A 13,973-nucleotide genomic window follows, 5' to 3' on the forward strand; every position below is an offset into this window, starting at 1 on the left:
AAATTTTACAAAAAATATTGTTTTGTAAGATTGCGAAAAAAGTTAATCAAATTTTTATTTCTATTGCAGGTATTGAAAACCATTCCCGTCTCATTTATATTTAAAAATATAGCCCAATATTTGCAAAATTTCACACTTTTTATTAGTTCATTTAAAAATATTGTGTTTGTACAATTGTGTGTTTAGCGTCCGTGTTTTTTGAGCTTTGTTATTTTTTAAAAATAATTTTTATAACAGAAAAAAATTTATTCCTTTGAACACAGATTTACGTGCTACTACTGGCTTTTCAAGATGTTTCTTCACTTGACGCTGTTACGTAAGGCAAACATTTCATGTGGAAAGTTGGGCAAGCAATTTGAATCTTCTCTCCTGTTTGTTAAGATCGTTTATCACAATTGTTTTACCAAATCAGAAAAAAATCTAAAGTAGTTCTTTTCTCCCATTACCAGTTTTAAGGTTCCTCATAGTAAAGTATCCCTTCATGCTGCCATACGTTGTACGGAAAGATGTGGCGCTGGTCCAAGTAAATTCTTCACCAGGCCTCATAATCGGAAATTCACCTGGTATTATTTTATAATTAGGTTTTTTCATTTTCTAACGAGTAGTTTTAACTGTTTTATTTATATTCCCAGATTTTTACCAACAACTCCTGGACCGTCAACACGTTCTTCGTGACCATCTTCATCGATTACGAGCCAATGTCGAGTCTCGAGTTGACATGATTCTTGCTTAGGAGCATCTACAGCCATTGACATTCTTGTAAAATTTGAAGGCATTGTTTATAATGATTTTTTACATTAAAACTTGAGATATTTTGATAAAAACTTGGTTTTGTATTAAATTTAAGTTTTTTGCCTTAAGGGAGCCAATATTATTATAAAAGGTCACTAATTTAGGATTAAAATAACCATAAAATATATTCCGAAATACATCCTTTAATTAAAACTCACGTAATTCTATAGGTATGAAAAAAATTGGGCGGTTTAACGGAGCTGAGTTCAGGCATGAAGCAAGTGCGGACTTTCACTGTGATATGATCAGTTATCTCCTCAACTTGAGTAACTTTTTGGAATCGATAGAGTTGAGAATCAACCAGAAACTCTTCAGCTTCCAATTGTTTTGCGAATGTCATTAACCATTCTTGGTAACTGTTAGCTGCGTGTAATATGTAATAATAAACATTTTTTTAAAAATTCAACAACATCCTTTAACTTATTCTGAAAGGAACTATAAAACATACCACTTATGAAAGCACAAAAATGTCTGGAACCAAGAAATGTATGGACATCACATGGGTAGAAGACTGTTCCCTTTTTCATGCCATTTGTGTCTTTTAAAGTCAAGTACTGAGCCACTCCTGATGCTAAGCACACAGTCAGTGGGATACAACCAGTAAACATTGTCTAGGTAAATTTTGACAGGTGAATAATATTTTATAAACTTATTTACAGGTAAAATTTTTCACGTAAATAAATTTTAAACATTTGCAGCTAAAATTTTTCACGTAACTAATTTTTAAACATTTGCAGGTAAAATTTTTCACATGAATAATTTTAAACATTTACAGGTACAATTCTTCACGTGAATAATTTTCATAAACATTTGCAGGTATAATTTTTCACGTGAATTTTTATAAACATTTGCAGGTAATATTCTTCCATTTAATAATTTTTATAAACATTTGCAGCTAAAATTTTTCACGTTAATAATTTTTACTAACATTTGCAGGTAAAATTTTTCACATTATAATTTTTACTAACACTTGCAGGTAAAATTTTTCACATTAATAATTTTTTATAGGTAACGTGGAACATTTATTCAATAATTTTAAGAAACTTAAGTTATTCATAATTAGTTAATTACGAATATTGGAACAGATCTTGCATTATCATTAGTTTATAATTTATTAAATATCGAAGAGATAATATCAAAGTAAACATTATATTATATTTCTTTATATGGACTTAATTCTGGACCAATATTCTTAATCTTATAACTAAGATTTAGTTGTCTTTTACTTGACAATTTGTTGCTGTTTCAACGTCTAGTAGAGATTCAGAACGGAAATGGTTTTGAATCAACATGGCCCCTAAAAGTCTGAAAAATGATTTAATATAAATAATTGGCAAAATAATTCACTAAAAATACCATGGTTAATTGAAAAATGACCAACTATAGTTGAAATTACCCCATTGAAGTAATTCTTTGACCATTATGTATACGGAATGAACACCTCAACTCATTAGGCAGAGATAAGCCCACTTTTCTTTCCGCTTCTTCCAATTTCTGTTCTGATATGCCATCTACAAAAGTGATCATTACAGGAATTGAGGTGATATAAATACATTTTAACTCTTAAATTATACCATTTATAGCTTCCATGACAATGGGATAATTTTTGGACATGAATATCATAATCTTGTTCCAGGCCTCTTTTATATCTCTGTAGCACTCCACGTAACTGCCATTTTGAAGAAAATAATTTGCAAAATGCATTTTCCAGGTAAGTTCCTCAGAAGGAAGTCTGAATTATGATACATTTAGAAGTTAAATATAAAAAATCAGCCTGTTATTTTGATTAAAATTTACTCTTTTGAATCCCAATATTTTAGACACTGTTTTTTCCATAATATATTGGAATTACATTCCCTATTCAGCCTTAAATTTCCTTTACTGCAACTGAAACCAAATTACATTACAAAAAGGAATAAAAGGAAAATATTGCAAACAATACATACTGTACCAAATCCTTATAATTAAGATACGATAATATTTTGAATAATATTTCTGGTGGTAAATTATCTATCATGACTTTTAGCGATATTTGACCGCAGAAGGTTTTCTTCTTAAGCGTACACTGTCAAGGCTCACGGAATACCGAATGTTTAAATATAGAATAAAAAACACGTTTGTAAACAATTCATTAGATTTCAAAAGCTTTAACGGAAATAAAATGTTACAAAATACAAAAAATGAAATAAAACCGCTCAAAACAAAAATAAAAAAAATCGCAAAGAGAAGCCAACATGTTTTGTTTACACAATAAATTAGCAGACGATATGGCTTTTCTTTCACCGCGATAATCCGCTCGGGGGATTAATCTCGCTTTTTAATCGTTTTTACGTAAGATTCGGTTGTTTGCGCCATCTCCATTTCGAAATACAAATGCTTCTATCGCCATTTTGTTAGCTGTTGTCCTCGTGTGAGTGGTGTGTTTTGTCCGTCGTGGCGTAGGTAAATATACATTTTATTATCATTTTAGGGTATTTTACAATAAGGGGACTTATCTGGGCTCCGAATCGAGTGGTCAGTTAACCGCTAAATTGGCCAAAAAAGCCGCAATCGGCGACCCATATGAGAAGCCCTTTCGGTCACCCAACTCCCCCAGGTCTCCGCGGGAAGCCCGCCGAATCCGTGCGTTCGCGCGACGCGTAAAAAACCGCTCCAAGGCCCGAAAATTTGAACGCGAAAACTCGCGGAATGCATCCGTAAATATTTTACGAGCGAAAGTGTTTTCCTATTGCCACGTTTTGACGAATTCTGTTATCTACCAACGGTAAATATATCTTTTACGGTCAGTATGACGTCAGTTTTCAATCATAAATACGCCGCGATGTCCAAAAAGTGGTGAGCTCTTATATATTCGTATCAATTTCACTTTCGGAATCGTGTGCTAAGCCTTGGTCAGACGTAAAAACTGAAAATAAGCGGAGCTTCCATGATTTTCCTGATACCTTATGGGCCTGTTACATCATTCTACAAGTAAATACCTACTTGTGGCTTCTTGACCATTGTTTTTATGGAATTTAGTGTTGTGTTTACGGAAATTTAAGAGTGACACTTCGATTTTCAAGCTTAGTTTGGTTTTATGGTGATATGTATATAGAAATGAGTTGAAATTTTCCATTTGCCCAATTTCAATATTTACGTATTTTTACTGTCTTAGTGTTTGATTTATGGTATCTTAAGTATCATGAAGGAATTATAGGATGTCATTGCAAATTTTGTACTATTATCACATGTTTACCAAATTAAAATTAAAATGTTTTATTTTAAAAGTTAATACTTGTGCACAAAATCTACTTAATTTCAAGGAGTGATAAATTTAAAGGAACTGCGTGTCAATATATGAAACAACCAATTTTTACACTATCAGATGGATATAAACGTAGAATTAGTACTTGTCACTAGGTTTATTAAAAGTTAGGGATAGTTAATAAACAATTCATGATGCATGTTAGCAGACAATTTTTCAATTTAGATTATACTCCCTGCATTGTTGCCATATTACAATATTGGAAATTGCGATCAATTGTAGTTATCAGATTTCAATTTGTGCTATAATAAATATTTATACTTGTCATTAAGTTTTTTATTTCAAGTTTGTCAATTTTAAAACGGTGTTACTGGAGTAAAAACTGAATGTAGTCTGCAGTTGTACCAATTGCAGTGTAAGGGTCTTGTCAGTTGTTTTAAAATTAATTATTAATATCTGTTGATAGGTTTTTTTAAATATTATTACCCCGCAGCATATGCGGCATAGAAATTATGTTTCAACCAGATATACGAACAATAAAAATTTGCATACTTAATTAACAAGTTCATTATAATAATTGCCATTATAGTTTTTTAATTTAAAAAAACTCTCCTTTCCTTCCCAAGTAATTAGCCATAAAATATTTAATTAGCATATTTATTTACTTTTTATTTAGTGAAATACATCCATTAAATAAATATAAATACGTCTCAAGAAAATCTAAATATATATATATATATATATATATATAGGTTTTTCAGGGTGTTTTAATATAGAATATATCCTTATGGAAAGTGGTTGTATCACTTTTTTTTAGCTACTAGAGAATTGTTAGCGTAAATATCCCCCAAATATAGTCGTTTAAATGATTTACTAGAGTTCAATATAACACGACGAGAGTGCCACCTTGGTTTAAGGAAAGTATGTGAACGATGGAAAATTGGGATTCTGTTAATAGAGAAAGAGATTTCTTAAAAAGAATTATATTTCCTCTTATTCCCTTTGGAATTTTTGTGTCCTAACTTTCCTTTTGTTTCTTAGTTCCTTTTTATTTATTTTATTTTATTTTAATTTGACATCTTTTTTTATTTTATATCCCCAAAAATGACCAATCAGGTTTTTAATTTACCCAAATTTTATTCCACATATATTTTATTGCCATGTATAGTTCATTTGGTTCCCCAAGAACCTTTTTAGGTTACGGAGAACATACGAGTTTACAGGAAGACGTACTACAAAAAATGTATTTAGTTCCTACTAGAATATGTAGAAACAATTTATGACGTTGCTACCAATGTCCCTCACGCTCTAACAGTAAGTTCCTTTCCCCTTAAAAATCAAATAAGTTTTCTGACGCCATTGAAGCTCGCGCTAGTGACATATTTCCTTCCCCTTCCCTTTCTCTTGCGAGGGGAGGGGTCAAATTCGTCTATAATGCCAACGGATCCTCTCAACTACCTACCATGAACCTATTTATCGGCAATTCAAACTGAAACTAACGCCATCTGTTGGGAATTTGTTTTTAATTCTTTTTCGTCACTCAATTATTTAAAATGTTCCAACTATTTGTTCTTAATTTAAATTGGATGAGCTAAATTAATAGTTATTGCAAAATTTTCTAAAATAAAATGCAACTACCGATCCTAGATGGCGCTTTACAATTGGGAAAAATGGGAGGGTTTCCGTTTGAGAGATAAATGATAGGATAGCCTCGAACTTTCTCAGTAACCTAAGTGGGTTCTTGCTCTTTCCCATTTTTATTTATTTTTTTAAATTTCGCGAGGCATTTTCAATATTGGAAAGTTAATATAGACGCAGGTTTATGAATCATGGTCACACCTGCCTATGTAGCAGTATATTGTTTTCATATTTTATTGTTTTAAGGCAGGGTTAAGGATTTTATTAAATAAAAACGATTTATTTTATTTAAATCATAGTTTTGGAATTAAGGGGGTTTTAATGATTAATACGGCATAAAAATAATAAATTTTCCAAGGAAAAAAGCGCGCAAAAAAATAAATTAAAAATTATGAAAATTAATTAAAAAAATGCGATCTAAATCAAATTGATTTTTTATTATTTTTATTGAAAAATCAACTAAGATAAATATCAGATTTAAATCCAATATACATCAATCGATTTTTGTATTTGGAAAGTACATTTAGATTTATATAATATCTAATTTTTGGTTGTTTTTAGAAAAACAAAATTCCATTTAAATAAAGATTTAAATCAAATAAGTCTATTTTTCAATTGAAAACCAAAATCAATTAAATAATATGAATTAAATCAAATAAATCGATTTATTTATTTAAAAGTTGTTTAAATTTAGTACATTAAATTTAAAACAAAAATCAGCAACAATCTCTAAAAGAACTTTAAAAGGAAAATTACTTCCTTCAATTTGTTTGTGGACACGGGTAAATGATTTTTACAAGTAAAAGCACATTTTATTTTCGTAGCTCGATAATTTGGGTCTAGTTTTTGCGGTGTTCTTGAATTATTTATAGATTAAATTGTTTTTCGTATGATATTTAACGCGTGTTTTGTAAAACCCACCTGGAGATATTAATCACGTATTTTAAATATTTATAAAAATGAAGATATTTGCTTTTTGAATTTAAATTTCCGCCACCCTCTCTTTTTAACCCCCCCCCCTTTGCTGGCTTAGGTCCAAAATCAGGTATCTCAAAAATATTAAATTTTTAAAACGATCATTTTAATTTATTGAAAAATAATACAAAAAAGTTCGTGATTAGTTGGATTTCTACAAATAGTTGCAATTTTAATAATACATCAATTGTTATTTATGTCTGGTTTTTGGGGTCATCAGGGTTCATACAGACCTGAAAAATCAGGGCATTAGAATGTCGATAGAAAAGTCAGGGAAATTACATTTTTTTAATAAAAATTAAGAAAATATTTAAAAGTTTGCCTTGAAGTGTACAAATTAACACCAGTAAGTTTTCTTATTCATGATTTGACTTTACTAAATGCCACCAATTTATTTGAATTGTCAATAATGAAATACGTCTTGGTAAAAAGAACACTAGAAAGTTACACTAACTAACTAATAACATGGAAAATCGTTATTCCAATAGATGAACCCTGGTAGTTATTTTTACACTAGTTGAACCCTGGTAGGTATTTTACACTAGTTGAACCCTGGTAGCTATTTTACACTAGTTGAACCCTGGTAGCTATTTTACACAAGTTGAACCCTGGTAGCTATTTTATACTAGTTGAACCCTGGTAGTTAATTTTACACTAGTTGAACCCTGGTAAGTTATTTTACACGAGTTGAACCCTGGTAAGTTATTTTACACTACTTGAACCCTGGTAGTTATTTTACACTAGTTGAACCCTGGTAGCTATTTTACACTAGTTGAACCCTGGTAGTTATTTTTCACTAGTTAAACCCTAGTAATTATTTTACACTAGTTGAGCCCTGGTAGTTATTTTACTTTTTGAAAACACTTAAAGGTACACCGAATCGTTTGAAAATTTTGTCCCGAATTTCTGGTAGCTTCACCCCTCTCGCCACTTCACTCAGTCATTTAGAAAGCTTATTAAAACATGTGATCCTCTAGCCCCACCCTCAAAACTCAAATAATTCTGTGGCGCCACTAATAAACATTAATGCTTCAAAATATTTTCTTTCGTACAAAATAGATGACGTCTTATAAAGAATGTTTTTTTTAATATATTAAGCATCCCATATATATATAAATATATAATATAGACTTTTGTAAAATAATTATAAAATAATATCGGTATAAACAATGTTCAAGCAGATATAAATACAGTTTCGTTATAGAAACTAAGATGAAGTATTTACCAAAACTTCTAAAAATAAACCAAATATGTCAGTTTATTTGGAATTGGAACTAACGTAACGCAATTGTTTTCCAATAATAATACGTGTATTGTTTAACAGGTGTGTGTCTTTTTTGTGAGTTAGGATTTAAGCATAATTCTATAACAAAGTCTCCCTCAACATGGTAGATTTTTAGCCGTTTTAAAAGCTGGTTGTCAACCAACATTTTGTCAAGTTGTTTTCGTCGGCTTTCTATTGTGAACTAATTAGCGTAGATGTAGTTCGTATCGGTTGATCGCGTTTGAGATTGGAAAGTTTTTTGTTTACAATTTGGTACCAATGGTAATATGGATATTTTGTTCAGGGTTGCCATGGTATCTGGAAAACATGGAAAAATCAGGGAATTTGAAATGGGTTTGAAATAGTCAGATAATTTTAAGAAATAGTAAGTAATTCAGGGAATTTTAAGAAATAGTAAGTAATTCAGGGAATTTTAAGAAATAGTAAGTAATTCAGGGAATTTTAAGAAATAGTAAGTAATTCAGGTAATTTTAAGAAATAGTAAGTAATTCAGGGAATTTTAAGAAATAGTAAGTAATTCAGGGAATTTTAAGAAATAGTAAGTAATTCAGGGAATTTTTAGAAATAGTAAGTAAGTCAGGGAATTTTAAGAAACAGTAAGTAAGTCAGGGAATTTTAAGAAATAGTAAGTAAGCCAGGGAATTTTAAGAAATACTAAGTAAGTTGGGTAGTTTTAAGAAATAGTAAGTAATTCAGGGAATTTTAAGAAATAGTAAGTAATTCAGGGAATTTTTAGAAATAGTAAGTAAGTCAGGGAATTTTAAGAAACAGTAAGTAAGTCAGGGAATTTTAAGAAATAGTAAGTAAGCCAGGGAATTTTAAGAAATACTAAGTAAGTTGGGTAGTTTTAAGAAATAGTAAGTCAGGGCAAAATCAATTAATTTTAAGAATTAGTAAGTAAGTCGGAATTTTAAGAAATAGTAAGTTAGTCGGAATTTTAAGAAATAGTAAGTTAGTCGGAATTTTAAAAAATACTAAGTTAGTCGGAATTTTAAGAAATAGTAAGTTAGTCGGAATTTTAAGAAATAGTATGTCGGGGAAATTTTGGAAATAGTAAGTCGGGGAAATTTAATAAATAGTAAGTCAGTACAGGGCAAAATCAGGTAATTTAAGAAATATTAAGTAAGTCAGGGCAAAATCAGGTAATTCAAGAAATAGTAAATTAGGGAAGAGTCAAGGAATTTAAACTTATTTGCCAATGGAAAATCTTTACTTAAAGAAAAAATGTAGGTTAAAAATTGAGGGAAACTATCTGGAAATGGTGATTATTTTTCGTGCATTACCTATTTCCACATTTTTGTCGCCAGGTTTAACAGCAGCTAGGGTAACTGGCTCTATATTACGTTTGAAAACAAGTAGCACGTGTTAGCAGACGCTTTGTTGATATAGAATGTTCTCCATTCAAGATATTACACGTTTTTAAACTTCAAATGTAACTAAGAAAAATACAACCACCGATACAATTTTTGTTTAAATATCTTAAGATCTATACTCAATATTACCTTTTATATCTACTCTCGAAATCAAAATTACATTTCCATCGATTCCCGAAATCAAAATTACCTTTTCCATCCATTCCCAAACCCCATATTACTATTTCTATCCATTCCCGAACTCAAAATTACATTTCCATCGATTCCCGAAATCAAAATTACCTTTTCCATCCATTCCCAAACCCCATATTACCATTTCTATCCATTCCCGAACTCAAAATTACATTTCCATCGATTCCCGAAATCAAAATTACCTTTTCCATCCATTCCCAAACCCCATATTACCATTTCTATCCATTCCCGAACTCAAAATTACATTTCCATCGATTCCCGAAATCAAAATTACCTTTTCCATCCATTCCCAAACCCCATATTACCATTTCTATCCATTCCCGAACTCAAAATTACATTTCCATCGATTCCCGAAATCAAAATTACCTTTTCCATCCATTCCCAAACCCCATATTACCATTTCTATCCATTCCCGAACTCAAAATTACATTTCCATCGATTCCCGAAATCAAAATTACCTTTTCCATCCATTCCCAAACCCCATATTACCATTTCTATCCATTCCCGAACTCAAAATTACATTTCCATCGATTCCCGAAATCAAAATTACCTTTTCCATCCATTCCCAAACCCCATATTACCATTTCCATCCATTCCCGAACTCAAAATTACATTTCCATCGATTCCCGAAAACAAAATTACATTTCCATCGATTCCCGAACTCAAAATTACATTTCCATCGATTCCCGAAATCAAAATTACATTTCCATCGATTCCCGAAATCAAAATTACCTTTTCCATCCATTCCCAAACCCCATATTACCATTTCTATCCATTCCCGAACTCAAAATTACATTTCCATCGATTCCCGAAATCAAAATTACCTTTTCCATCCATTCCCAAACCCCATATTACCATTTCTATCCATTCCCGAACTCAAAATTACATTTCCATCGATTCCCGAAATCAAAATTACCTTTTCCATCCATTCCCAAACCCCATATTACCATTTCCATCCATTCCCGAACTCAAAATTACATTTCCATCGATTCCCGAAAACAAAATTACATTTCCATCGATTCCCGAACTCAAAATTACATTTCCATCGATTCCCGAAATCAAAATTACATTTCCATCGATTCCCGAAATCAAAATTACCTTTTCCATCCATTCCCAAACCCCATATTACCATTTCTATCCATTCCCGAACTCAAAATTACATTTCCATCGATTCCCGAAATCAAAATTACCTTTTCCATCCATTCCCAAACCCCATATTACCATTTCTATCCATTCCCGAACTCAAAATTACATTTCCATCGATTCCCGAAATCAAAATTACCTTTTCCATCCATTCCCAAACCCCATATTACCATTTCTATCCATTCCCGAACTCAAAATTACATTTCCATCGATTCCCGAAATCAAAATTACCTTTTCCATCCATTCCCAAACCCCATATTACCATTTCCATCCTTTCCCGAACTCAAAATTACATTTCCATCGATTCCCGAAAACAAAATTACATTTCCATCGATTCCCGATCTCAAAATTACATTTCCATCGATTCTCGAACCAAAATAACATTTCCATCCGTTCCCGAACTCAAAATTACGTATCCATCCATTCCCGAAATCCAAATTACATTTCCATAGAAATTAATAGATCAATCTGTTTTCCGCCCATTCCAGCGGTATTCCCACGGCTAGCGTGTAAATGTTAATGTTAAAAACCTTTTTCCATACATCTCTCTAGTTTGGACACTTTCTTTTGAATACCTTTAGATCAATTACATCGTGTATAGAGACGTTTTAGAATGACTTTAGCTAAAGAGTTTTCTTGGAAAATTTCTTTTGGCCATAGAGTAATGTAATCTAGAAATCTTTAAAGGACTCTTAGAATTTCTATAGACATTTTTGTACATGCAACTAATTTATAAAACCATAAATTTTAATATAATATAATAATTTCCGAAATTTACCAACATTCAAATACCTTAAATTTTATAAATATAGATTATTTGTTAGATAATTTAAAAATGGATTTATTTTATTTAAATTTTCTTTTGTTTTTTATATTATTGATTTTTGAATAATTTCATACGAATTATTATATTTAAATGAGCCCAGAATCTTTTGAATTTCGTAAATACGGCTTAAAAAAGGCATTTTATCATTCGTTGGGTCTAAATAATAATAATAATCAGCTAGGCTAATATTAATCCTATAGGCACCACTCTGGGCCCTAGTCATCTAGCGACTTTTTAATGCCTTTAAAGGTACAGAAAGGGGTGGAGTTCCCTGATATGCGTACCGTATTTTTTAAATGATTCTGTGTCACTTTAAGTCGGTTATAATTTTATGGTTTTTAAACATTTTATACTTGTTTTTATCGACAAAACGATTAAAAATATGGATACTCCGGTAATTTAAATCTTTTTTTAATTAATCTTAGTTAAATTTAATTACTACTCGTAAGTATAATCAAATAAAAACAAAATCAAATAAAAAAATCTATTGGATTTAAATCGGATTTTCATTGATTTTCTAAGGTTTTATGCCGGTTTTTCTTGACAAATTGATAAATTATCGGACTGCAGTGATAACAAAAACTATAGTTTAAATTAATCTTGCATTTTCTCCGAATTGAAATTTCTAAAGAGCTTTCGTGTATTTTCATAAATACATTGAAAAAATCACTAGATTTAAATCGCGATTTTTTGCCACAGTTCTTATGATAAATATTAGATAAGGTTCTTCTGTTGTAAATTAACTGCGAACTGGTAAATGCAAGAAATAATAAAATAACGTATAATTAGAGTTATGTTTTAATTCGCAAATAGCGAATAATAGATAATGAGCCGCTTCAAGCTCTCAACCAGAATTCATTTTTTTTATACTTACGACTTTAGAGCTCTAAAAAATCAACTCAAAGTCGGGCGTAATGTAGACCTATATGAGATATGAAATTTCCCAAAAGGAGACGTTGCACTACCCATTCGATTTGCCATGGCAACCGAAAATGTTTTACCACTTAAAGGAAAAAAGGCATGGGATTTTCTCGGTTTCACAAAATGGGTAATTTGGACCACATTTAGGTAAATTTCATCAAGTTTGGGTAAATTGGAAATATTTAGGGTAAAATTGTAAGAATGTTTGGGTAAAATAAGGAAAAAATCTTATTTTTGTTTTAAGTGGTCAAAAAGATTTTGGGTTGCCATGGCAAATCGAATGGGTAGTGCAACGTCTCCTTTTGGGAAATTTCATACCTCATATAGGTCTACATTACGCCCGATTTTGAACAAAATCGGCAATAAACACCTCGGGTACTCTCCTTGTTAGTCCGGTTTATCATTGGTTCCATCCGACGCTATTGAAGCCACGCCAGTGACGTATTTCCTTCCCCCATTTGGTTATTCTTTCTCAGTATAGCCATAAGTAACATAATAACAATAAGTATGACACTTCCTATTGCTTTAATGCTAACTTTCTAACCGAACCTTTTTTCGGCACTGATACTCTCTTCAAGCTGTGACTTGGACTCGCGACTTACCGTTTTGGAAGACTACTTTTTGATAAAAATTTATGCCTAATATCGGAGAGGACGTTCTGGAGTCGCGAGGCGCTTTGGCTTTGTTTTGAAGCCCACGTGCGAATCACGCGTGATTAAAAAGAACATGAGCTCGTGGCGCCGGGAAAAACTTTTTTAGTTTTTATTATTTTAGCCTAATATTCCGCCTATCTATCGGAAACCAGATATTTCGGCTTAGCGGAAGTCTCGCATATTTTAGACACTAGAGGGCTCTGTGCTGAGAAAACATCTTGATTACGCAATAACTATGAAAATCAGTTGGGTTGTAAATCTCGTTAATTGTCATACTTATTATTATTATGTTACTTATGGTATAACATAATTACGTTCGTGCTTTGAACAGGTGCATTATCGCCCCGAAAATAAGTACATGAACTTTTTATCCACCTTTCACGAACTCGAATAATTGCGCGCCAAATTATAATTAGATTTAGATCTTTGTCCCCGCGAACCTTTTCCGATCATTACGAATGTTTTTGTTGGAAATATCATTATTTTTTGAAGGTTGCGGGTTTTATCAAAAATGTTGTTTCCTGGTTTATAGTGCGACCTTTAAAAGACCCCTTAAATGTTTTGAATGCTTTTTTGTAAATGTTTTTTTAATATGATGATTTTAAATGGTTATTTTTACAAAGTCAAAATTTCAAACGGATATTCCGACAACAATATAATTAAACGTTTTATACAAACACATTTTCAAGAATTAAACGTTTGGTACAAACTACATTTTAAGAATTAAACGTTTTGTACAAACACATTTTTAAGAATTAAACGTGTGGTACAAACTACATTTTAAGAATTAAACGTTTTGTACCAACATTTTTAAGAATTAAACGTTTGGTACAAACACATTTTTAAGAATTAAACGTTTGGTACAAACTACATTTTAAGAATTAAACGTTTTGTACAAACATTTTTAATAATTAAACGTTTTGTACAAACA

General features: G+C 31.1%; 2 protein-coding genes across 5 annotated transcripts in view; one reads left to right on the top strand and one right to left on the bottom strand.

Moving 5' to 3' along the window:
- Positions 1–136: 136 nt before the first annotated feature.
- LOC149958978 (F-box only protein 3-like) lies at positions 137–3,228 on the bottom strand. Its single transcript, XM_090166357.1, has 10 exons — positions 2,739–3,228; positions 2,590–2,679; positions 2,367–2,524; positions 2,189–2,303; positions 2,019–2,097; positions 1,241–1,403; positions 951–1,155; positions 641–756; positions 447–560; positions 137–369 (listed from the first exon to the last, which is right to left on the bottom strand). The coding sequence occupies exons 1-10, from the start codon at positions 2,807–2,809 to the stop codon at positions 287–289; spliced, it is 1,194 nt and encodes a 397-aa protein (XP_090022483.1). The 5' UTR covers positions 2,810–3,228; the 3' UTR covers positions 137–286.
- Positions 3,175–13,973, top strand: part of LOC149958979 (CUGBP Elav-like family member 1) — a 570,682-nt gene continuing 559,883 nt past the window's right edge. For all 4 annotated transcript variants that reach the window (XM_090166351.1, XM_090166352.1, XM_090166353.1 and 1 more), the window contains exon 1: positions 3,175–3,234. The gene's annotated coding sequence lies outside the window, so the exon portion shown is untranslated. The remainder of the gene's footprint in view (positions 3,235–13,973) is intronic.

Source organism: Leiobunum rupestre, chromosome 2 (genome assembly GCF_980474605.1).
Source record: "Leiobunum rupestre chromosome 2, qqLeiRupe1.1.hap1, whole genome shotgun sequence".
NCBI lineage: Eukaryota > Metazoa > Arthropoda > Arachnida > Opiliones > Sclerosomatidae > Leiobunum > Leiobunum rupestre.